At 42.8% G+C, this 23,778-nt stretch overlaps 1 protein-coding gene across 1 annotated transcript in view; it reads left to right on the top strand.

Annotated features, from left to right (window-relative positions):
• The window catches only part of CNST (consortin, connexin sorting protein), a 77,171-nt gene that overhangs the window by 11,018 nt on the left and 42,375 nt on the right, over nucleotides 1-23,778 (top strand). Inside the window, exon 2 of the mRNA XM_080936267.1 lies at nucleotides 21,339-21,768. Coding sequence (XP_080792393.1) covers nucleotides 21,390-21,768 — 379 coding nt within the window. The 5' untranslated portion in view covers nucleotides 21,339-21,389. The remainder of the gene's footprint in view (nucleotides 1-21,338; nucleotides 21,769-23,778) is intronic.

The following is a 23,778-nucleotide window of genomic DNA, read 5'->3' as shown; positions in this document are numbered from 1 at the left end:
TGTCAACACACCTGCTGTGATTCCATTTATATAGAATGTCTAGAATAAGTAAATCTATGAGGACAGGAAGATTAGTGGAGGTTTGGTTTGGTTTGGGCAGGATCTCACACTGTAGCCCTAGGTTGGCCTGGAACTTACTGCAGCTCAGGCTGCCATTGAGCCTGTGCCAGTCCTTCTGCTTCACAGTGGAGGTTAGTGGTCTGAGTGGTTGAGGAAGCCTGTGGGCACACTGGGAACAGGGAGGCATTACTAGCTGAATGTGGAGTGTACGGGAGATGAAAACGATCTAGAATGGATTGCTGGAGGTCTATCATTTAAGGTGGGATGAGTTGTATTAGGATTGTATGTAAGTAACTGAGACATTTAAATGGAAAAAAACTAATATAGAGAACAGTAAAAACCTAGAAGAATACAAAAAGAAAAACGAGAACTTAAAGAAAAATCCTCTAATTTCGTTTCAGTGAAAGCTGAAAGAAAATAACCCAAGTTTATTCAAGATTCACAAAACCGCATTCTGATGTGGCCTTTCAGCACTGAAGTCCACACATCTGTTTACAAACATGGAGCAAAATTAACAAGTCATGCCTTTGGCACAACACCACAGCTTCCTTTAGGAAGTCTTCTTTTAAGAAGAGTTGAGCGCCGTCCAGTTCACGGGGGCTGAAAGGGAGCTGGCTGCACCCTGATCCAGACTCGGGATACGTCCTGACTTTCCTCAGACTGCCCCGAGGTGACTTAGTTTCACCGTATGGTTCTCATTGCCTTATTTGTCAATTTGGCTTAATAGTTGTATTAAGAGTCATATGCACACACACTCATTTTTTACACCTTTTTAAGTGAAATCATGAGTAATGTCAGTGCTTAAAGGAGCACAGCAAACATTTTTAGTAGAGCTATACAAGAGAGAAGAATCTTCACCCTCCATCCATCCTGAGATTTTGTTGCTGACGAAGTTAAAGTTCACAGGGAATACATATCTTAGCTAAGCATTTCAAGCCAGGCATTAATCGAACATGAATTAGAATGCAGTTCTCAGTATTTGGAGCCTAGCATTCTTTTCTTACGTGGCTTAGTGTTTAAGCCTGTAATCCTGTACATTGAATGTATGGGAGAATCAAGAGTTCAAAGCCAGCCTGGGCAACACTTGGTGAACTTTTTCTCATACTTTCCCATGCCCTCTGCTTGTTCGCAGACCTTACTTAGCTTGTCTTTTGCCGCTGGTTTGTACTTGTGTGTTGTGTATTGAAATACGATGTCCCAGGACACCGACTCCATGTCTCAATTCTTTCATCCTTTACCCTACTAATCTTCCTTCCCCCACTTTTCAATACAGTAAACCTGGTAGAGTGCGCATAGTAGGCACTCAAGGAATGCTTGATAAAGGACATCCATTTTCCTTTAGCAGCAATTCATGGAAACTTGGCCTTTAAAATTCATGGGGGTGCCAACATGAAAACATTTGGTAGTTTTGTTTCAACACGCTTTATTTTTAAAGTTTCAATGATTGAATTGGGTTTTTATGTTTTTAGGATTCATTACACTCCCCGCCCCAAGGCTTTTTTTTTTTTTTTTTTTCTTTTTTTTGATGGAATGCTGCCAAGTTATGTAGCTTTTAGGAAGGTTTTTAAGGTAGATGTTTTCAATCATGATAAGGAAAAGAAAAGAACATGCCTGGAGGAAATCATTCAGGAAGAAATGCCTTTGTGGCTAGAGATCCTCAGAATGTAGAATGTATTCTTTCTGTTTTCCTCGTGCATGTGTGTGTGTGTGTGTGTGTGTGTGTGTGTGTGTGTGTGTGGTTTGTGTGTATGGGGGGTGTGTGTGTGTGTTTCTGAGGATAGAACCTAGGGCTTTGCACAAGCTAAGTCAAGGTATCTTAACATTGAGCTCTTTGTTCCTGGATTTTCTTCTTCTTAAACAGGGCCTTGCTATGTGCATAACCCGCCCACACTTTGAACTCCTGATCCTGTGTGCTGGGTCTACAGGCATGTGCCACCACACCCAACTCTTTAGAATTGATCATGTTTTCCTTTATATTTCCCTTTCTTCTTCCTCTCTGCCTCCCTCCCTCCTTCTCCTGTCTCTTTCTCCCTCAACTTCTTTTTTTTTTTTTTTTTTTTTTTTTTTTGGTAGTTCGTTTGTTTTGAGACCAGGATTACTCTTGTTGCCCAGACTGACCTTGAACTCAGGATCTTCTTCCTGCCTCTGCCTCCCAAGTGATTACAGGTTGTACTGTCACACGCAGCTTGGATCTGGCTTTGAGCTAATTTTAGATTAAAAATCCTCCAGAAGTCAGCAATAATGATGCTGTTGTTTTCCTGGTTCACTGTTCTACTCCTTTCGTTCAAATTTTCTAAGCATGTCTAAAATTGTGACACCATTTTTACTCGGTGTCACAAGGTATCACTTTAGCTGTAAGATGTCAGGAACATCCTATTAGATTTATTTTACTGATTTTATTTAATTCACTAAGTGTGGCCATACTTGTGAGGCACCCATGTTACACCCTCGTTTCACAGGCTCTCTACTCACTTTTGTCACAGGTGTGGAATTTCCTGGGGTGATGCACTTTCTGTGTAGGAAAAAGAGTCAGAAATAGTACAAGGTGAATGTCTTAAGTATAGCTGGAAGAGAAGAAACAAAATGGAGAGCGCAGGTTAAAGTTGACTGTGGCTCGATTCCATTTGTATAAGATATAACTTAAAGTGCACACTCTGTGTTTCCTTTGCATTTTAAGCACATCCTTTTAATATGCACAGCACAGATGTTTGTAATTACAATCTCAGATTTTTCTCACATTATGATGTCAGAGAGCAGAATGAGTCCGATAATTTAATTCACTCTGAAAACAGCAGATGCATACGTGCTGTTGGGAATGAATGTGCTGCCATGTTCCATCATATTTACTCTCTCAGGGACAGAAGTACCCTCTTCTCACTTTTTTTGTTTTCCTTGTCTTTCTGTTTTCCACCAGCTAATATTTGTGGGTTTGTTAAGTAAGTTTAAAATACCATCTTATGTAATGTTTTTGTTTTTTACATCTGTGCCCTTAGGTAAGAGGTGAAAGTGAAATTTTAGTGTTAGAGTTCAATTGGACGAGCAGATATTTAGACCTTTTATGTGCTCTGGCCTGTGCTGTAGTGAGGATTGCAAAAGACATTTTCTGTTGCCATAAAAGCATCAGTTCTAGTTGGGCAATAATAGCAGCGCGTGCGTGAAAGCTTGACGGAAATCCACAGCGAGAGAGAAGCGAGGCCGGGCTAGCGAGTCCTGCATCCTGCACACAGTGCTAATGCCATTTAAACCAGCTCTCTGCAGATGTCTCCATGTCCGCTGCATTAGCTCTGTCTCCATTGTGACCAGGCCTTCCTAAGGTTAACAGCAACAGTTTCCCCTGCTTTCCCTAACCTGTCCAAAACTCTCCAGTATGTGGCTCACCGGCTACCTGTCATGGAGTCTGCATTCAGAGGCATTCTTGGAGCTCTCTGCTGTGCTCAGGTCCTGATTCTGAGAACAATATGGCCATGAGTGAGTAACTCGACCTGCTATTCCTTGAGTTTCCTTATTGAGGATATGGCCTTGTTAATAACAGTTGCATTGTGGGATTGCTGTGGAAAAGACATGGATTACCACAGCACAGTAGAGAAGAAGCAGCAGCGTTGTTGGAACTATCCTCACACTCTGATACTGTGGTCACACTTCACGTAGAGCTTCACAATCTCTTGCTTCCACAGAGTTGTTCATTCAAACCTAAGTCACTGGGTGTTGTTTGGTGTTCTCTGTAACAGCGTGAGGTTACTGATGTCATCAGAAAGTGCGCATTTAACCTGTGGCTTTGAAATCCCTATTCAGCTCCTACTTTCTTCTTTCCCTCCTTGCAGATATTTCTTTACTCTCCTTGATCAGTTCTCAGTTGTCTGTGTTCTCCACTAGCTTGTAAGTCAGCTCTTCTCCAAGAGGAATCCTGTTTTTAAATGATAATAGCAGCATGTGTAATGTATCTTTAAAATGCCTAGCATTTTGCTATCAGTAGAAAGTCAACGATTTCACAAATGACCAATCAGATATTTTGATACTATAATAACTGAGACTGCCATCTAATGTTTCTGTGTATTAAAAAAAAAAAAAAATCTACTGAAAAGTCTGGAAGGATGGCTCAGTGGTAAGGAACTTTTCATACAAGTGCATGGATCTCGGTTGGGATCCCCAGAACCCAGACATGGAGTGCACATCTGTAATCTCAGAACTTCTATAGTGAAACAGGAGAAAACCTGAAAGATCGAAGCTTCCATGGCAGCTGCTACCCTGGCTGATGCAGTGGAGAACAAGAGATCCTTTCTTAAGGTAGAAGGTAACAGCCAACACCCAGGGCTGCCTTCTGACCACCCGTCCACACACCATGATATACATATATACATGCGTCTGTGTGCTTACATATGCACTCACCCTCTCTTTCCCCACACCCCTAAATGTAAAGTAACTGGTCTCAGGTCTCACTGAGAAATTGTGTTGGTTCTGCAGCCATTCCTTGATTCTGTGATGGTAGATCACAGGAGCTTTGAGGGAATGGCAGTTTACACAGATTAACACTCACTTCTGGGTCCAATCCCAATTCTGAGGCTCACGACATACACTTGAGCAGGTTACTTATCTTTATGTCTGTTTCCCTATCTACAAGATGGGAAAGATAATAGAGTTTCTGTGCAAATGGAAGAAAACACAGAATGCTAGCCTATACCCAACCCTCATTAAATGTTCAACAAATGTTACATGTTTCAACAACTATTTTAGAGAACAGAATGGGGGTATTCATCCAGTGGGCTTGCCCTGTGGGAACTAGGAACCACCCTTGTATCTGAACAAGGAACCCAAATAGAACATTGGAACAAAATATATCACACAGCACTAGGCTCATATTGGTCTTGAAAGTAGTAGAATGAGAGGCTGGAGAGATGGCTCAGTGGTTAAGAGCACAGACTGCTCTTCCAAAGGCCCTGAGTTCAGTTCCCAGCAACCACATTGTGGCTCACAACCATCTGTAATGGGATCAGATACCTCTTCTGGTCTGTCTGATGTACTCACATAAAATAAATATTTTTTTTTTAACAAAAAAGAAAGAGAGAAAGAAGTAGGTGGGATGAGTTGCAGTGTAGGGCCGTAGCCAGTAGAAAGGGCAGAGAGCTTTTCTTCTCTTGCTGTTCATTCTCTTGAAGACTTCCTAGAGCATTTGTAAACATGGCTCCTTGCTAAGCAGCAGAAGTAGCCCTGACTAGTAAGTTAGGTGGGATGCCTTGTAAGAGCAAAGCACTAGTGAAGGAGTAATCCTTAATCAGCCTGTGCAAGATGCCCACAGATAGTTACACAACATAGGCGCTCACAGAGCATTCACTTTGAGCAAGAACTGACAGAAGCAATTTACAAGTGAGCATATGCTGTGGGGGCGGGGCAGGCAGCATATTCAGGACAGTGGAGAGATAAGAGCCCTCCTTCATGCTTTTCTAGAGGACTCAGGTTCAAGTCCCAGCTCCCACATGGCAGCTCACAACTGCCTGCAACTCCAGTTCCAGGGGATTTAATGTCCTCTTATGGCTTCCTTTGGTATGAGGAATGTACCTGATATACAGAAACACATGAAAGCAAAATATACACATATCATAAAAAAAGATTTTAGCACAAACTCTAAAGAGAAATTATAAAAAGACACGATAAGCAAGGGAGATCTTAGGACAGAGAATCTACCAGGAGACGAGGAGAGCAGTGAGTCAAGGAGAGAGTCCCAGGCATTGCTTTGATTCAGGATTAATAAAATGGAAACACTAAGACCTGAAAGCATATGGAGCCCTAAACCGAGTAAATACAACTAAATTTCTACTTACAGTGCGCAGCAAGAAATGTCTTTGGTCAGGCATTGGACCTTTCCGGAAAAGCAGGATTTTATGAATTACCCTGACAGCATGACTGCTTATGGGTTTGATGTTTTGTCTTTAGAGACTACCTTTTCCCAAGCATTACCTGATTCCATGCTTACAACAGAGCAACAGAGACTCAGAGATCTGAGCTATTGGGACTGAGATTTCACGGCTGGTAAGCAAGGTGCCGTCCGTGACCCAAGGCAGTGCCTCCAAGAACAGAGCTTTGCCTCACACTGACCCATCTTCTCCCTGGTATCTGTGAATGATGGAATGAATCTGTCTTCTCTCCCCTTGTTTTTGAGAAAGTCTCACTATGTAGCTAGCCTCTACTGGCCTACAACTTGCTATGTAGACTAGGTGGCTAGTCACCTGCCTCTGCCTCCCAAGTGCTGAGATTAAAGGTATGCACCACCATGTCTGACTTCATACTTAGATTCTTTTTTGTTTTTTTGATTCTTTTTTAATTTTGTAATTGTATTTATGTGCAGAAAACTTAGTGTGCATTTAACCCAGTTTAGTGGTGAATTCTTTAGCCTTTGCCTTTTCCAGCTTGGCAATGCAAGCCACAGACTTAGGACCCAGAACGTTGCCTCCCCAGTGGCAGCAGATCTCGTCTTATCTGTCATAATTGGTCCTAATAGCTTCTACCAGTTTAGCCAGAGCACCCTTGTCTTCTGAGTTAGTCTGTGTGAAGGCAACAGTGGTGCATGTCTTCCTGAGGACCAGGCGCCCCAGCCTGTTCTTTCCCTTGATGATGCAGTAGAGCACCCCATCTTTTGACACAGGGCAGGCAGGAAAACTACCAACTCAATGGGGTCTACATCATGGGCAATCACCACCAGCTGAGCCTTCTTGTTCTCCACCAAGGTGGTGACTGTATTGACTCCTGCTCGGAGGACAGGTTGTCTCTTAATTGGGACATCCCCTTTGCCAGCAGCTTTCTTCTCAGCACGGGCCAGTAGCCTTTGCTTCTCTTGCTTTGTCTCTGGCCTGTACTTGTGGGCAAGCTTAAGTAGCTGAGTAGCTGTTTGCCTGTCAAGGGCCTTGGTGAACTAATTAATGGCAGGAGGTACTTTGAGCCGCTTATATAGTGTGGCTCTTTGCCTCTGCAGCCTGATGTAGCGTGGCCATTTGACGAAGCACTTTAGATGTCTCTTGGGCTGGATATCCTACCCAATGCCGAAGTTATTGGGCCTTTTCTCAAACAAAGGATTGACCACCTTTTTAGCCTCCTGCTTCTTGACGAGTGCAGGGCCACCTTCTTCCCCTTGGCCTTCTTTCCTTTGGGTGTTTTGCTCGGCTGGAGGCGAAAGAAAGAAGAGGGAATTATGGGTGATAAGTAAGAGTCCATGGAGATCGCAAGAGTAGGTGCCTGTGCAGGATTTTGGATTTTTTGAAAAAGAAATTTTTTTTAAATTAGTTTGAGGAATGGTTTCTCTATGTAGTCTGGAACTCACTCTGTAGACGAGGCTGACCTCGAACTCAGAGATCTCCCCACCTCTGCTTCCTAAATGCTGAGTACAGATGTGCTCACCACACCCAGCTAGAACTTAACATTCTTGAGAATATTTATTAACTGTACCAAACTTTTAAGTTTAGATGAGAATATTACTAGTTCTTATTTTTTAAAGATTTGTTTGTTTGTTTGTTTGTTTGTTTATTGTAGGTACACTGTAGCTGTCTTCAGACAGACCAGAAGAGGGCATCTGATCCCAGATTGTTTTAATCCACCACGTGGTTGCTGGGAATTGAACTCAGGACCTTTGGAAAAGCAGTCAGCACTCTTAACCACTGAGCCATCTCTCCAGTCCCCACTAGTTTTTTATTGATACTTTTTTTTTTTTATTTTTTGAAAATAACCTTTTGCCATTTTTGAAACATATATGTAGATTTATTCTTTTTATATGTATTTGCATATATATACATATATATAATCATAATGAATCACATGTTTCTGATATATGACTTTCTAAAGGATTTATTTTCTTTTATTTATATGAGTACACTGTGACTGTCCTCAGACACACCAGAAGAGATCATAAAATCCCATTACAGATGGTTAAGAGCCACCATGTGGTTGCTGGGAATTGAACTTAGGACCTCTGGAAGAGCAGTCAGTGAGTGCTCTTAACCACTGAGCCATCTCTCCAGGCCCAGATATATGACTTTTTAATGATTATCATGTACTATGATGTTTATCAAAGACAACTGCCACAGTATAACTTCCCCAAACTTACACTTTGGTACAATACATAACAAGAATATTTGTCTAGAAAATAAGAAACCCTGACAATAAATCATGAACATCTATTTTCAAGTGTAAATTATTCTTTACATGGATTTACCATCGGTACAGCCAATTAAACCAAATAAATTTACTCACTGCTGCTAAAACAAAATTTCTACTTCAGAATGATTTGTTTTTATTTCATAACTCTTTGATTTTTGGAATTATACTTTACCATGCCCTGCTTCACTTTGTTTCCTCCAACCTCTCTTATGGACCCTCATTTTTTTTTCTCAAATTCATGGCCTCTTTTTCTTTAGTTGTTGGTGTACTGTGCGTGTGTGTGTGTGTGTGTGTGTGTGTGTGTGTGTGTGTGTGTGTGTGTGTGCATGTGTGTGCACGCCTCGGGAAGGCCATGTCTCTCGCCCTCAGCATTGCCAGGCTGCCTGTATAGCTCTTTGTCCAGTGTTGAAGTCCTGTGAGCTTCCCCCTCCATGTTAGCGTCCATTGGTGTGACTCAGGTCTTGTTTAGGCAGCCATGTTGATGAGTCTTCATGGATGTAGCCTCTTTCATGTTTCTAGAAAACATAATCTTATAGCAAATTTTCAGTCCTCTGGACCTTACTATTCCCCACCCCACCCCATTCTGTAATGTTCCCAAGCCTTAGATGCAGAGCTGTTTAGTAAATGTGTCCATCGGACTGGCCACTACATAATCTTTTTTTCTCTGCATTTGATTTGTTTTGTCTTTCTGAAATAGTCTGTCTGTTGCAAAGAGAGGTTTCTTCAATGAGGGGTGAAAGCTACATTTATCTATGGGTATAAGGATAAACATTTTGAATGTAGTCAAGGATTATGTTGGTTTGGTAAAGTGGTGGTTGTAGGTACTCCAAGATCCATGACCTCACTGGCCCCGGGTAGTTGGCTAGGCTTCCTGTACCAAGCATGGTTTCCTTCTTGTTATGCAGACCTTAAGACTGATTAAAGAGCTGTTAGTAACCAGCAAGGTGTGCACGCCACAACTGATCCTTAGGGTTAATCATGCCATGCTGCCGTGTTGTGGTTCATGAGTATCAGAGCTGGGTGGGACTGTGGGTTGCTTCCCTCCTTAGAAGCTTGCATGGGGCCTTCTAGTTCTATGAAAATTAGTCCTTAGGGAGGAGGCTTTCAGGATAGACCAGCCCAGGTCCTCTGAGGTAGATTCATTCTTGACATAAGTGTTGGTGAGTTTTCTTGCTGCCATGATAACATACCTGAATGAAGTAACTTCATTTTGTTTGTGCGTACATGGTGCACACATGTGAAAGTGGGTCCGTCCCTTCTTATTGCTGTGATAACATCCACTGACAACTAGTAACTAAGAGGACAGAGTGCTTACAATTCCGGGAAGTCAAGACAGGAACTGAAGCAGCTAGGCACATCCAGTCAAGAGCAGAGAAAATAAGTGCACGCACGTTCAGTCCTACTCTATATGATCCAGGGCCCCACCCAGGAAACCACACCACCCACATTCAGATCAGGTCTTTCCACATCAATTAAGGTAGTCATGACAGTCTTCCACAGACATGCCTACAGGTCACCTCATCAGACAGTCCTTCACTGAGACTGTCATCGTTGTATCAAGGTCACAACTAAAAATAACCATTGCAGCTGCTGACCCAGTGTGGGTGAGGTCCCAGGTTCCACTCCCAGCTATGCAAAAATAAAAACAGAGGGCAAGCTTGGTTCCCAGCATCTAAAGTTCCAGCTGCAAGGAATAAGACACCCTCTCCTGGTCTCCTCTGGTCCCTGCACACATGTGGCACATGTTCACATGCACACATCACACATATGTACATACAGATAAAAATAGTGTCAGTTAATTTATTCTTGTGATCTCGGCTTGCTCACAGCATGACATCCCCTTCTGCTTTCTCCCCCACAGTCCAGTGGCTAAGGGCTTGCACTCCTGTTTGCTCCCTGCTTAGTTTGCTGGTTTGTTTCTTGGCACTCTTCCTTAGGGTATTGGTCCAAGTGCTGAAGGAGGAACGCAAGCAAAGTAGTGTTCAGGTATGCTCTCCTGTCTGCTGTGTTAGCACTCTCTGGTTCTGGCCGGAGCTGGGGATGGACAAGAAGGAAGGTTCCAACTCATATTCGTGGGCCATTTCAGAGAAGGCAGAGACAGGTACATCTTGCTGCTGCTGTTTCCTGCCAGATGGCATGGTGAACAGATGGGGTTTCATCTGTTTCTGCGGCAAAGGGCACAGAGGTCCAGAAATGGATGTCACCACTGGGAGGCTGACTCCTCATGAATTTCAATCCCTACATGAATAATCGATGATCCCCTATGCTGTCATGAGTATGTGGTAGCTCCTGGATCTTACATTCATTCTTATACATTCATTCTTTGGCATTCTGCTCTTTTTGTGACTTCTGCAAGAAATCTTTCCTGCTGTTGGTTTCTATACTTATTTTTCCTCTGCTAAAGCCCAGACTGGTTTCAAATTCTTCCTGAGTGGGTCATACCTGCCCCCCCCCCTTCTTTCTTTTTTTCTGTGTGTGCAACAAAATCAGATATTCTTGGACCAGCAGGTAAAGGCATGCACAACCAAATCTGGCTATCTAAGGTCCTCCTGGGGCTTCACGTGGGGAAAGGGGAGAACTGAATTGATGCTCCCAAGTTGTCCTATGACCCCCCCAACACTAAATATAATAAAACTAAAAAAAGATTTTAAAATTAGTCTTATAATATTCACATTACTGCTGTCTCACATAAGCAGCTTCTACTGATTCCCAGAGAGTTTGCCTGCTCTTAATCACAATGTCCTTTGTAGCAAAGAAGCAAGGTTGGGGCAGAGCCTGTAGATACAGCTTATACTTTATTTCCTATTGAAACTTAAACCTCATTCACTTTTAGAGTACAGTGTGAAGTGTTCAGGGTCCAAATGTCTCTTCCCTCATTAAGTAAATACATCTTGTTCACCAGAGACAGAGTTGAGTATATTAGCATCTGGGAGCTCAGTCAAAGCACTTCACTTCTGGGGGTCAGGGTTCAGCTGCCATGTGGAAACTTACTTTGCTTTGTTTGTGAGCAAGAAGTACATCTTTAACCATGGCCAGATAGGGACTTTGGTTTACAAAGAGCACTAGGTGTGACACCTAGATTGTGTTCACACTTCAAAGCAGTCTTTCTCCAGATGTGGGGCAGGGCAAACTTGTTCCCTTTCCAAGGTCAACATTGTGTCTTTGTTTTTCAAGATAAGGGAAGGCAGACTATAGGATGCCAGAAGAAAATGTGCACGTTTGCCTGTAGCAGACCCTTCTACTGGAAAGTGATACTTAGACTGCTAGGAATAGAAGGCAGAGGACAGTGACCTTGCAAACTAAGTTAGAACTAAGTGCTGAAGTTAGGAGGAATCTTAGACCTGAAGGAAGGAGATAACATCATAGCTCTTTAGAGCCCTGTGGCTGAAGTCTAAGTCAGTTGCTCTTCTGTAGATTTTGTGTTGCCTGTGTGGATTCCTAAGAAATAAGATGAAATTCGGAACTGCTCTCAGTAAGAAAGGAAGATGAGGGCACGTGTGTTTCCAGGTATGGTTCAAAAGGATTCACTTTAGATAAGAAGAATTGAGCCCGAGGGCAGACTGACCATAGCCAGCATGACATGACCAAGGCTATGAGAGGATGTGGGTACAGCGAAGAGCAAGAGAGAAAGAAGAGAAGGCAGAGGAGGCTAAGAAGACCAAGAGAGCATGGGCTCCATGGCCAGCCAGGAGCCAGGAGAACCAAGAGAGCAAGTAGTCAAAATGACGGAGTTATGGCAGAGTGAGAAGCCTGGGGGAAGGGGAGAGGAGGGAAGGGAATCAAGGTTTAGGGTAGGAGGTGGCTTGAGAACACTGGGAGGAGCCGGGTAGGAGCCCGGTATTGAGTGAGACTTGTCTGCACTTTCTTTAGGACAAACAAAATGTGGTATTTTAGAATGCAAGTGTCTCTGAACAGTGCAAAGCTATAAAAGATTGACAGTAACATTAGTGAGATTCCTACAGCATGGGCACACACAAAAACACACATGCATGCACCCCCACACACACACACAAATACCCATCCTTTCTCTTTGAAACATGAAATGAACCAGAGTCAAGGTTTTAGAAATGACATTCAGTTGTCCACATAAAGAAGCAGAAAAAAGAATCACTTAAGTTTTGTAGAATATGGTATAATTGACAATTAAGACAGGCTTAAGGACATCACTTTCTGTTAGCCTGGAAGAGTCTGGCATTCCTGTTGATTGTTTTGGTTAGGAAGCAGATCTCTGTCTAGCTACTACTTGTAATGTAACTGCACTGTGAGAGTGACTTGAAGACTGTGTCTATGCCACAGAGTAGAATTTGGGATTGTGGTAGAATTCATCTCTAAACAGTATGGATTTATGGAGTAGAATGCAAGCTATGGACTTATGGTAACACTCACATGCGACCACGCCAGTCACTCCTGCTGTTTCCTTTCCCACCTTGGCTGCTTGATTTTTTCCAGGTATTTCCCAGGGCCCTCTCCCAACACACCGCCCCATCTCTTCAGCATGTGTACCTACTGTGAGTCTGTTTTTGTTTTTGATATACAACTTTTACAATGTGCCCAAAATGTTTTGATATTTGGGTATGAGGAAGTACCCAAAAGGGGGATGCATAATTCTGAGGGTGACATTTTGAAAATAAACAAGCAGTAGAAATTAGTTTTAAAGGCATCCCTTTCTGTCTGTGAGTATTTACATTGTCATGTTACACTAATTATAATGTCTGTGCCAGGAAATGCCTGTAGCATAACTTGTATTAGCTAGAGTGAATTAGCACAGAATGAGTCACTGTGACTCTGACCCTTGTCAAGGCAGTGTCAGAGCGGTGTGGACCAATAGAAATGCAATACAAGCTGTATATGTTATATTGTTTCTAGAAACTACACTAGGAAAAGCCTCTCTCCTTTTTCGGTGCATGTTGGAGTGAAACACGGGCTCTTCTGTAGGGCAGGCTAGCTTATCTCTCTATATGTAGCCCAGGCTAGTCTCAAACTCAAAGCAATCCTTGTACTGCAGCCTCCTCGGTGCTGGGCTCACAGGTGTGCAAGCTGCTAATAACCTTTCTTTAAAATACACTTACCTAGTCTGTGGGTGGATGCTTGTGAGCTTGGCAGCAAGCTTGACCCATTGGCCTTGTTCTGAGACAGGGTCTCACTGTGTTACTGAAGCTGGTCTCCAGCTCTTTATACCCAGGCTGCCCTCAAACTGTGACCCTCTTGCCGCCCCTGCTTCCAGGGTGCTGAGATTATAAATGTGTGTCCCCACGCCCAGTGCTTAATCTATATTTTGATTTCATAAAATTTACTGATATAAAAGGCTCAAATATAGTGTTGCATATGTGCCTAAGGCCTTCAGTTACTGAATTGATTTACATTCTGATTTAGTTATGTAAAATGAGCATTTCAGTTCATGTAGATTCCTGTGACTCAAAGCACTTGGCATTTTACCACCTTACACATTAGATAGGATGCAGCACTGCTTTCTCTTGCTGGGCATATTCTTGAACTGGACGCTGTCATTGTGTACAGGCAACATCCAGTAGGCCAGCAACCAAACCTTGTGACTTCACATTTGCTTTCAACATGTTGAAATTGTCCATGAGGGAGCCCCAAGGAAAGCATTTTAGCTACATTTTAGGTAGAAAGGACTGAGAAACATTAGTCCTTTCTAATCACATACACACAACCTGGGTTTGAGTTCCCAGTACATCTGTAAGAAGCTGAGTGTGATACTACTCACCTGTAATCCTGGCACTAGGGAGATGGGAACAGGTGGATTCCTGGGGTTTGCTGGACAGCCAGCCTAGCTAAATCAGTGAGCTTTAGGCTCACTAAAAAGGAAGTGGAAAGCAACTGAAAACTCCCAACGTCAACCTCTGGCTTCCACATGCTTGTGTGCACCTACACACAGGTTAAAGTCTAGGCTCCGAGTGTGAGAGGACAGGTAGTGCTTGCTTCTCTGAGCCTGGTCATCTCACTTAGCATAATTTCTAGGTCCATCCATTTTCTGCAAATGTCAGGATTTCTTTTTTCATTTTGTAGTGTCTGTGCACCACCTTTTTCTTGTCCATGCATCGATGGAATGTGGGGCTGCTTCCATTTGTTAGCTGCTGAGAGAAGTGTAGCAGTAAACACGCTATGCAAATATCATTGTGGTAGGATTTAGAGTCCTTGAAGCATGCACGAAGGGGACTTATAGTTAGGTCATTTGGTCCTCCTATTATTAACTTGGATTATGTTGTTGATTGTGGCTGGGTGTCATGTGGCCTAGGCTGCCTTGGACTTGCTATGTAGCCTGAACATCTATCTGGTCCTATCTTTTTCCCTACCAAGTGCTGGCATCCTAAGCATGTACCACCCAAGTTTGTGTTCTTCGTTTTGAGAAGCCCCGCCCTGATTTCTGAACTGGCACCCACCCATCTCTACTCTCCAGCAAGGAATGAGGGTTATAGAATCTCACCTTAAGAAGCATTATCTGAGTCTTGTATGTTCTACATTCATTTTAGAAAACAGGAGGAAATGGCAGTCTTTCCTGGAAGTTCTCTGTCGGCTCCCCCAGGATGATATGATATACTGCTAACTTCTAGAAGCTTCCTGCTAGTGTGGTACTGCAGTCAACCCTCATTACTAACATGTGAAATTGAATGTTTTTGACTGACACTTGAAAATGATTTGAACTCTATTGAGTGTGGTAAAGCATGCTGCAATTCCAGCATTCAGACGAAAGAGCTTGAATTTAAGACTAGCCTGAGCCATACAGCATGTTCCAGGCCATCCTAGGCTACTATACTGAGATCCCATCTCCAAAAACAAAACCCCAAGAAACAAAACAAGCATGAGCAAAAACTATATGAAACAGTATTGAACACAATGAAGGTTGTGTCAGAGTACTGATATGGTTAGGGCTCTCTCTCTCTCTCTCTCTCTCTCTCTCTCTCTCTCTGTGTGTGTGTGTGTGTGTGTGTATGTGTGTGTATGTGTGTTGGAGCGTGTCTAATGAGAAGGTGCTAGAGTGTGAGTGTAGGAATGTCGTCGGCATGGAGAATTCCTTCATCGGTTTTGAGCTGGTGAGGAACAGGCATCTCTGGACTTGAGGCTCACCAAGTCTTGGCTCACCATCTCTGACTTTTGACCTGACTATAAATTGGCAAATTCAAACTTAGGAGTCAGTCTTTGTTCTTATGAGGAAACTTGGTATGTGAAAGTTAAAGTATTTCAGTCTTATCTGAATGAATTAAAGAAATATGACATTTATAGTCTCCTAAAGTATTTCTGGTCACTCACATAGACCTAACTATTTCTGTGTAGCATCTTTCACTTTAATACTGGCTTCTGCTTAATAGCACTACATTTAAATGTAAGAAAAATGAATTAAAATTTTATATTTTGATTAAGTTCATGTTTTTAACAAAATAAAGACTTCTTTTTAAAACTCTTAGAATGCTTGTTTGGTATTTCTTCCTTGAGGTTTTCTGGGCTTCCATGTTTTATATAGGCCTTCCTTGAATATATTTGTTTGAAATTCTTCAGCTGAAGAGTCAACATGTCAGATGACTCACACCATGTACATATTTGGAATGCTATTTTGCCACAAGAGTCTGGACAGTCACTGTCTTGCTTTTAAAAGGCAAAATATGTTAGTGTCTGTGTTGTAGTCATTCAGGGTTCCTCCTGTTTTGGAGAGACTTGGTCTAGACATAAGGACTTTTAACAGAACAGCCGTATTGTGCAGATAAAATAAGTGTGAACACAAACTCACAAGTACTGATGACCCGCAAATCAACTACAGTGTTAGCACAGGTTTGAACCTCTAACTCAGTCCTTTCTCTCATTGTTGGCAGAAAAGGAGAGGAATGTGACATCTTTTAACTCCAAAGCTGACGGAGTTTGGTAGCGATTAGATGTCCACTGGAAGTTTATCCTACAGTTCAAGTTAAAGTCTTCTAATTGCAAGGCATTAAGAGTGCAGATGAGAGCCAAGCACGTGCATCTGGCTCTTTACCTTTCAGAACGGTGTCAGACCGCAGTTGGGAATCACGTTTGCCTCCCCCTTTCATAAGAAAGCAGTAAAAACATAAGCCATGTGTCTAACAGCCACGGAAGCCAGCCAGACACTGACAAGCAAGACTTAGGGGTAGATTGTCGGCTTTCACAAAGCTTATGTGTAAAAGTGCATGCTGAAAGAGCACAGAGTCCTCAGGGAAGATCAGACTGGTGCAGTGATGCAGAGAAGTCTGAGAACAGAAATCAGCAAGGCAAACTGGGTGACTTCTGAGCCATGCCCTGATGTATTGCTAGGTATCCAGCAAAAATAAAATACAGAATAAAATCTTGGAAACTGCGAGGATTTTCTTTTGACTGACAGTTAAATTAATTGTATCATTCTCAATTCCTCTTGATCTGTAGTTAAACTAACTGTATCATCACAAAAGAGTAGGAGGCAAGTTGTCCTGAGGTCCAAAAGAGAAACACTTGTTCCTGGGAGTGGCTATTTCATTTAGATGTGTGGGCCTACCCCAAGACCACCCAGAAAGTCTCTCAGCAGAAGGCAGAGGGCTTCTGGGAACCCATTTATTCAGCGATACAGCATTCAGGGAGGAGAAAAGGACTTAAACTTGGCCATGGGAGGTATGTCTCTGTTTAAGAATGGGTGGAGGGCAGAGACACTAAGTGAAATATATTTTTAGTTCCTTTGTCCACAGAACACAATGGTTGAGTCTGTCATTTCTAAGCTGGCTGATAATCCCTGCTTCTTCAACAGTGTGACAGGACTGGAAGTAACTATCTGCTGGGTGGTTATGAGAATTGAGTCTGTTGTATGAATCCTTTTAACTCAGGGCCTGGTATATGACAAAGGTTCAGCGATCTGTAAAATTATACTGACCAAGGAGTTGTTTGGTTTTGAAACAGGGTCTCATGTAGCTGGGCTATTCCTCAAGTGCTGGTCCTCCTGCCTCTGTTTTTCTCATGTTGGGATTACAGGTGTGTACACCATGCCCAGAGTCTTGTGCTTATGTATATGTGTTTATGTGCTCACATGTACATGCAGAAGCCAGATCTCAGATGTGTTTCTTAGAGCTGTATACATACATACATACATACCAGTACTAGCTGAATAGAATAGGCTAGCTGGTCAGTGAGCCCAGTTGATCTGCCTGTTTCTGCCTCCTAACAGTGGGAGTCACAAGCACATACACCCACATGTGGCTTTGTTGGTTGGTTATTGTTTTGAGGCAGTGTCTTGCTGTGTAGCCCTTACACTCAAGAGATCTGTCTGCAATTGCCTCCCAAATGCTGGGGTTAAAGGTGTGATGGCTTTGAAAATGTAGGTTCTGGGAGTCAGACCATGTCCCCACTTTTGAAAGACTAACGTTTTATCCACTGAGCTATCTTCCCAGATTTCACCAAGTAGTTCTAACCGATAATCTTTAGATATCTTAGTCACCTGAAAAAGGATACTCAGAGGATACATGTAAGTACTACAGGGGCTGACTGAGAATCTGCCATTATAAATTAATATTCTGTAATGAAGCTGGTTAGCACTGTTTATCATCCAGAGCCTGGTCAGTTCTAGAATATCTGGAAAAGCTGTTTTTGACTATACAGTAAGGTTTCGTGTCCCTTGAGTTACTCACCAGTGCATTCTGCATTGCAAGTCTGCTTGGGAAGTAACATCTGATATGTTTATAAAAAGATAAATACAAAGATCCATGCTGAGGCATCCCTTCCCCCTGAGGGACAGCCCCATGATGATATAGTATAGAATAGAGTTTATTCAGGGCATGGGGAAAGGAGTTAAGAGGGTGATAGGGGCAGAGAAAGGAGGAGATACAGAGACAGAGAGACAGGGATAAAGGGGGGAAAGGGTAAGAGAGCAAGAGAAAGAGGAGGGGCCTAACAGCCCCTTTTATAGTGAGTAAGGCTTACCTGGATGTTGCCAGGTAACTGTGAAGCTTAGATAGAATGCTAACAACATTTATTAAGCATTTGCTGTGTGGACCAAGTACTCTCCTAAGTGCCTTACCTGTCCTGTTACCTAAGCATTACCAATGACCTTTTGGGTAGCATACCAGAAGGCTGGGCATTAGAATCATGAGTTCAAGACCAGCCAGGGCTATGTAGCAGATTTGAAGTCTTTGCCAGGCAACTTGGCAATATCCTGTCTCAGAAAAAAAAAAAAAAATCAGCAAAGTTAGGAGCTCAGTGATGAATAAAAGCCCTTGTGCCATCCTAGTGACCTGAGCACAACTAGAACCAATGTGGTAGAAGTCTCCTGTGGGTTGTTCTGTAGCTGTTGTAGATGTGTTTGGGCACACACAAGCCCATACAGAGGAATAGGCAGGCCGGCATGGATGCACCTGCACACACAGACACACAACAAAGACACACACTAGAGTGTGAAATGAAAAATGGTTAGGAGCTGCGGCTCAGCCCTGGAACGAGCATTCACCTGTAGAAGTCCTGGGTTAATCCCTGGCATCACCAAAACAGAACAAAAACTCGACCCTTCCAGACAGGTACTCAACAGTCCTGCGGTCATCCAGATGTGGAAAATGAGCAGTGCAGTTGCTACATAATTCACCTAATGTTTCCCACGCTGCTCGGAAAACGGCAAGGAAGGTGTGCCCCCTCAGCAGTCTGAACTGCTTAGGACCTGAACCAGGAATACGTAGTTCTGGGTCCAGCTCTGCTCCGGTTCCAGGATTACAACCTTAGTTGTTTTATTTCTCCATTTCAAACAATGTGAGCACCTTCAGTGTGGCCTTGTTTTGAGTCCCAAGGTCAGATCCATGAAGTGGCTGCCATAGTATGTGTGTGAAGATTCACCAAGTGGTGGCTGCCGGCCTCCCTCATCTGCTTCTGTCTCTTCTGTCCTAGATTCCCTTAGTGTGTGGCCTTCTCTTACAGTCAGAAGATAAATACTGTACTTAAGGTGTACACAGGCTACAGTACTTTCTCATGGTCTCAACTAGAAAGCAACTGAGGTGATTTAAAGTAGAAATACAAGTTCGGTGGTGTGGTGGTAGTGGTGTTGACGGCAGCGGTGGCACACTCCTTTAATCCGAGCACTCAGAGACAGAGACAGGCAGATCTTTGTAAATTGGAGGCCTAGCCTGATCTACATAGTGAATTATAGAACAGCCATGGCTATCTAGAGAGACCCTATCTCAACAACAATAAAACAAAACAAAAACCAGAAATAAAGTCAGTAGAGATACTGTGCATGTTTTAAGGAGAATGATACCAGCCAGATTCAGACATTTTTATGTTTTTCTAAGAATGATCTAATGTATGAAATAATATGTCAGTTACAAAATAGGTCACAAGTATATAGTGCATTTTATAGGATTAATATTGTAGACTTTTTAACATGTAAGTGCTATATATGTGTGTATATGGTATATTTGTGTACATCCATCTTCTGAGATAGGTTTTCATGTACTGCGGTCTGGTTCCTGAATTGCTAAATGGGTGAGAAGGACATTACATTCCTGATTCACCTCCTCTGCCTCCCTCGTACTGGGATGTCAGGCACTGCTACTGTGTCCAGGCTTTATGGCACTAGGGTCGAACCCACAACTCCTTGCTATCTAGGCAAGCGCTGTCAGCTGCACCACCAGCCCTTGCTTGTGTGCTTTAAAGAGGAGTGTACATTATTTGCATGCTCTTAGTTATTCTTCCGAGATTTTATTTTTATTCTTTTTATTTATGTGTGGATTGCCTGTGTGGATGTAAACCGTATGTGTGCCTGGTGCCTGCAGAGGTCAGGAGAGAGCATAGGATCTCCTAGATATTTGTGAGGCACTATGTGGGCATCAGGAATTGAACCTGGGTTCTCTGCAAGAGCGGAGCATGCTCTTAACCCCAGAGCTATCTCTCCAGCCCCTACTTAGATTTTTTTTTTTTAAAAGAATTTCAACTTACCCATTTGTAGATGTTTTTAAAAGTGCTATCAATTAGGTGATTTAAAAATTTTATTTATTTTTGTGATATTTTTAGATGGTTACAGGAATTTGTTTTTTTTTTCCAGAATTACTGGAATAGTTGACTCAGACCCAGAAATAATGCCAGGCAAGCATAAGTAATCTGGCTGGCAAACTTTTCCTTAAAATGAACCTTTGAATGATAAGATTTTTTAGAAATGGCTGATAAAGGGCTTTTGATCTTTTATAGATCTGTTCAGCTTGTGTATTTCAAGTGCTACTGTCTTGTTGTCCAGGTTGACCTCAGACTCTAGGTTCAAACCATTCTCCTGCCTCAACCACTCAAGAACATGAGACCTACAGACACTTTTGTAGCTATTTAAGCAGCCTAGAGTTAATTATTACCACCTTCCCTTTTTAAAGATGTATTTATTTATTTATATGAGTGCACTGTTGCTGTCTTCAGACACCCCAGAAGAGGGCATCAGATCTCATTACAGATGGTTGTGAGCCACCATGTGGTTGCTGGGAATTGAACTCAGGAAGAGCAGTCAGTGCTCTTAACCACTGAGCCATCTCTTCATCATAAATTAGGATTTTATTTTTTATGTACATTGGTGTTTTGCCTGCATATATGTTGATTTGGGGGGACCTGGAGTTAAAAGACAGTTGTGAGCTGCTGGTGGGAACTGAACCTGGGTCCTCTGTAAGAGCTGCTAGGGCTCTTAACCATCCAGCTGTCTCTCCAGCCACCCTTTCTCTTTAAAATGATTTTGCTGGCAGTTGTGAGGTTCATTTCCTTCCAGAAAATAAATACACAAACAGCACTTGTAAATGTTGCTGCTGTTTAGTCAAAGGAAGACTTCCACTGCTAGCCCTTACTTTTCTGGCAAGTGTGCAGGGGTATCGTGATTGATTTTTGGCAGATAGCCCGCATAGCCAAGAATTTCTTTCCTTAAGTCAGCAGCCCCAGTCTGATGCCCACTCAGAACCGCCGGAGCACCTAGGAAGGGTAGTGTGCAGGCAGTGTACACTCTGGCCTAATGGAGTATGCTGCCCAGGACCACAACTGTGAAGCCGTCGTGAGATGGCCGGTGAAGTGGGAAGAATGAAGTTCCTTCCTTTCCTAACTCCAATGCAGTGAAAAGTGGGACACTGTAAGCCACATGTCCCCAGAGGTTAGGGAGTGAAGTAGCCTCAAATAACTCCTTTTTGTCTTTGCAGGCATGGAAGGACTTTGATGAGACGCTAAACAGTTCCACAAAAGATGCGCTAATGGATGACAGCGACTCTGCTACATACAGTCTGCAGATAGAGCCACAAGATGGATGTCATCCGGGGGACAGCGTGGAAAGGAGAGTGACACGCTTGCCTTCTGTCTCAGATGAAAATGAAAATCAGCTTGCCAGAGACGGGCCTGCGCATCTGACCACCAGTGACGGCACCATGGGAAGAGCCACAGTGTCTGAACAGGACAGTCTCAACAATAACGAAAGCTGCATGTCCAGCTGCGAGGCAGCCCCCAGGGAGAACTCAGAAAATACTCCAAACGAAGGTCCCAAAGATGACCCGCCTTCCTTAGGACAGGACAAAAAGCTACCTGAAAAAAGAAGTCCAAGGGCCAAAAAAGGTGCTCCTAAGAGCGTACCTCCAGGTGAGGCCTTCTCCTCTAACAAAAATAAACATTTCTATTTGCTGTACTCCTAGTGTTGGTGTGCAGCAGCACCTGTAGGTCCTACTGTGTGCTTCTTGCATAGCATTTGTCCCTGCAGAGTCAGAGTCTATAGAGGAATATGAACTATTTAGTCTGCTGACCTTATATTTTCCTTCTGCATCACCATGGCTTTGGTTGCTGTCTGTGCTAGTACAGCTTCCAATAGGATTTCTCTGCCTCACTCTGCAAAGTGAACTAGTAGCATACATGTACCAGTGTTGAGTAAGGCATCTGGTTTTAATATCTGTTTATCTTTGGTTACAAAGCAATTCAGATTTTTCTTCAGAATACAGTTTGTCAAAAACACAGCTCTTGAGTTCTGTGTCTGAATCACCAGGCCCTTGTGGGAAAAGGCCATCAGTGGTGGGTTTTGCTTGTTTGTTTGATTTTGTGATTGTTGGTTTGTCAGAGGCAGGCTGGCCTGGACAATTCTAGAACACACCTGACCCAGTCCAGCAGTGCTTTCAGGAGGCCTAGTGAATTAAGTGAATGTATCCTCCTCCCTTCAGCTCACTTGGACTTTGGCTGATAAGAAATGTTACTCTATATCCTGGTTTCCATGTGTAGCCTTAAAATTTAGAGTCAACTATAAAACTTCAGGGCTGGGACCTGGATCAGTAGATATAGTAAGTTCTTGCTGCACAAACAAAAGAACCAGAGTTCAGACCCTTGCGACCACACAATATCAGATTGGTCTGGTGGCCCACATGGACCTCCATATTATTAGTAAAAGAAAAGACTAGCTGGCTACGTGGATCAGCTGCATTAGCAAGCTCTGGGTTCAGTAGGAGACTTTGCCTCGGTAAATAGAATGAAGAGTAATTAAGGAAAACACCCAGCCTTAACTGCTGGCCTACCAATCTGTGCACATACCTGCACACATATACCTGTACACACGTGTCTACAAACATGCAAGCACTCGTGTAGCCTGTTAATTATTCCTCATTTAATGAGGTAATTTGGCTCTAGTAAAGATAAACCATAGCTTGGCTGTTCATATTCCTTTGTTCTTTCTGTGTTTGCTTAAAATCTATAATCTCTGGTAAGGGGTGCGAATACATTTTTCATAAAAGCTGATGGTAAGCATGATATACACAGTGCCGTGTGTACTAGATTTATTGTCCTTCAAGACATGCTGTCTGCCTCCCCAGTGTGATAGTGCTGTCTGTAAGAACTGAAACCTATCTGGGAGTGGTGGCTCACACCTATAATCCCAGCATTTGAGAACTGGAATTACAGAATTGCCAAATGTGGCTACATAGTGAACTCCAGGTCAGCTGACTACAGAGCTGGCCATCTCAAAACATGAGATCCCCCAATGAGCTCCCTACCCATTAGCAGTTGATTTCTCAGACTGCCCCATCCCTCCTGCGGGCAGTTACTAATTTATTTTTTCTCTATAGATTTGTCTTCTCTGGATACACTGTTGTCAGTGGAGTCCTACAGATGGGCTTTTTGGCTGGGCTCTTTCATGTAACACATTTTCCTGGTTCACTTTGGCTGTAATTTATTTACATCCTTTTCTTTTTATGGCCAAGAAATGCTCCGTTGTACGGAGGTAGCACATTTATCAGGCACTTCTGTGCTCACTGTTAAGCATGTTGGTTATTTTATTTTTTGGCTACTGTGAGCAATGCCTCTACAAACATGCTTTCATTTCTCTCATTTATAAATGGGAGATGGTTTTTCATGATAAGTAACATTATGTTTAACTGGTAAACTGTTTTCCAGTGCAGCTCAACCAGTTTATATCCCTACTAAAATATGGGCAAGATACACTTTCTCTGTCCCTTTACCAGCATCCGTTAACGCCTGGTTTCTTTATAATAGCAAGTTGTTTATAATGGAGATATAATTAACAAACCACCAAGTTTGCCTTTTAAAGCCTACGGCGCGGTGGTTTTATTATAGCCACAGAGCTGTGCAGCATTGGATCCCCTGTAAAACAAA

Source organism: Micromys minutus (genome assembly GCF_963924665.1).
Source record: "Micromys minutus genome assembly, chromosome: 1".
Classification (NCBI taxonomy): Eukaryota; Metazoa; Chordata; class Mammalia; order Rodentia; family Muridae; genus Micromys; species Micromys minutus.
This window is presented reverse-complemented; position numbering and strand designations above follow the sequence as displayed.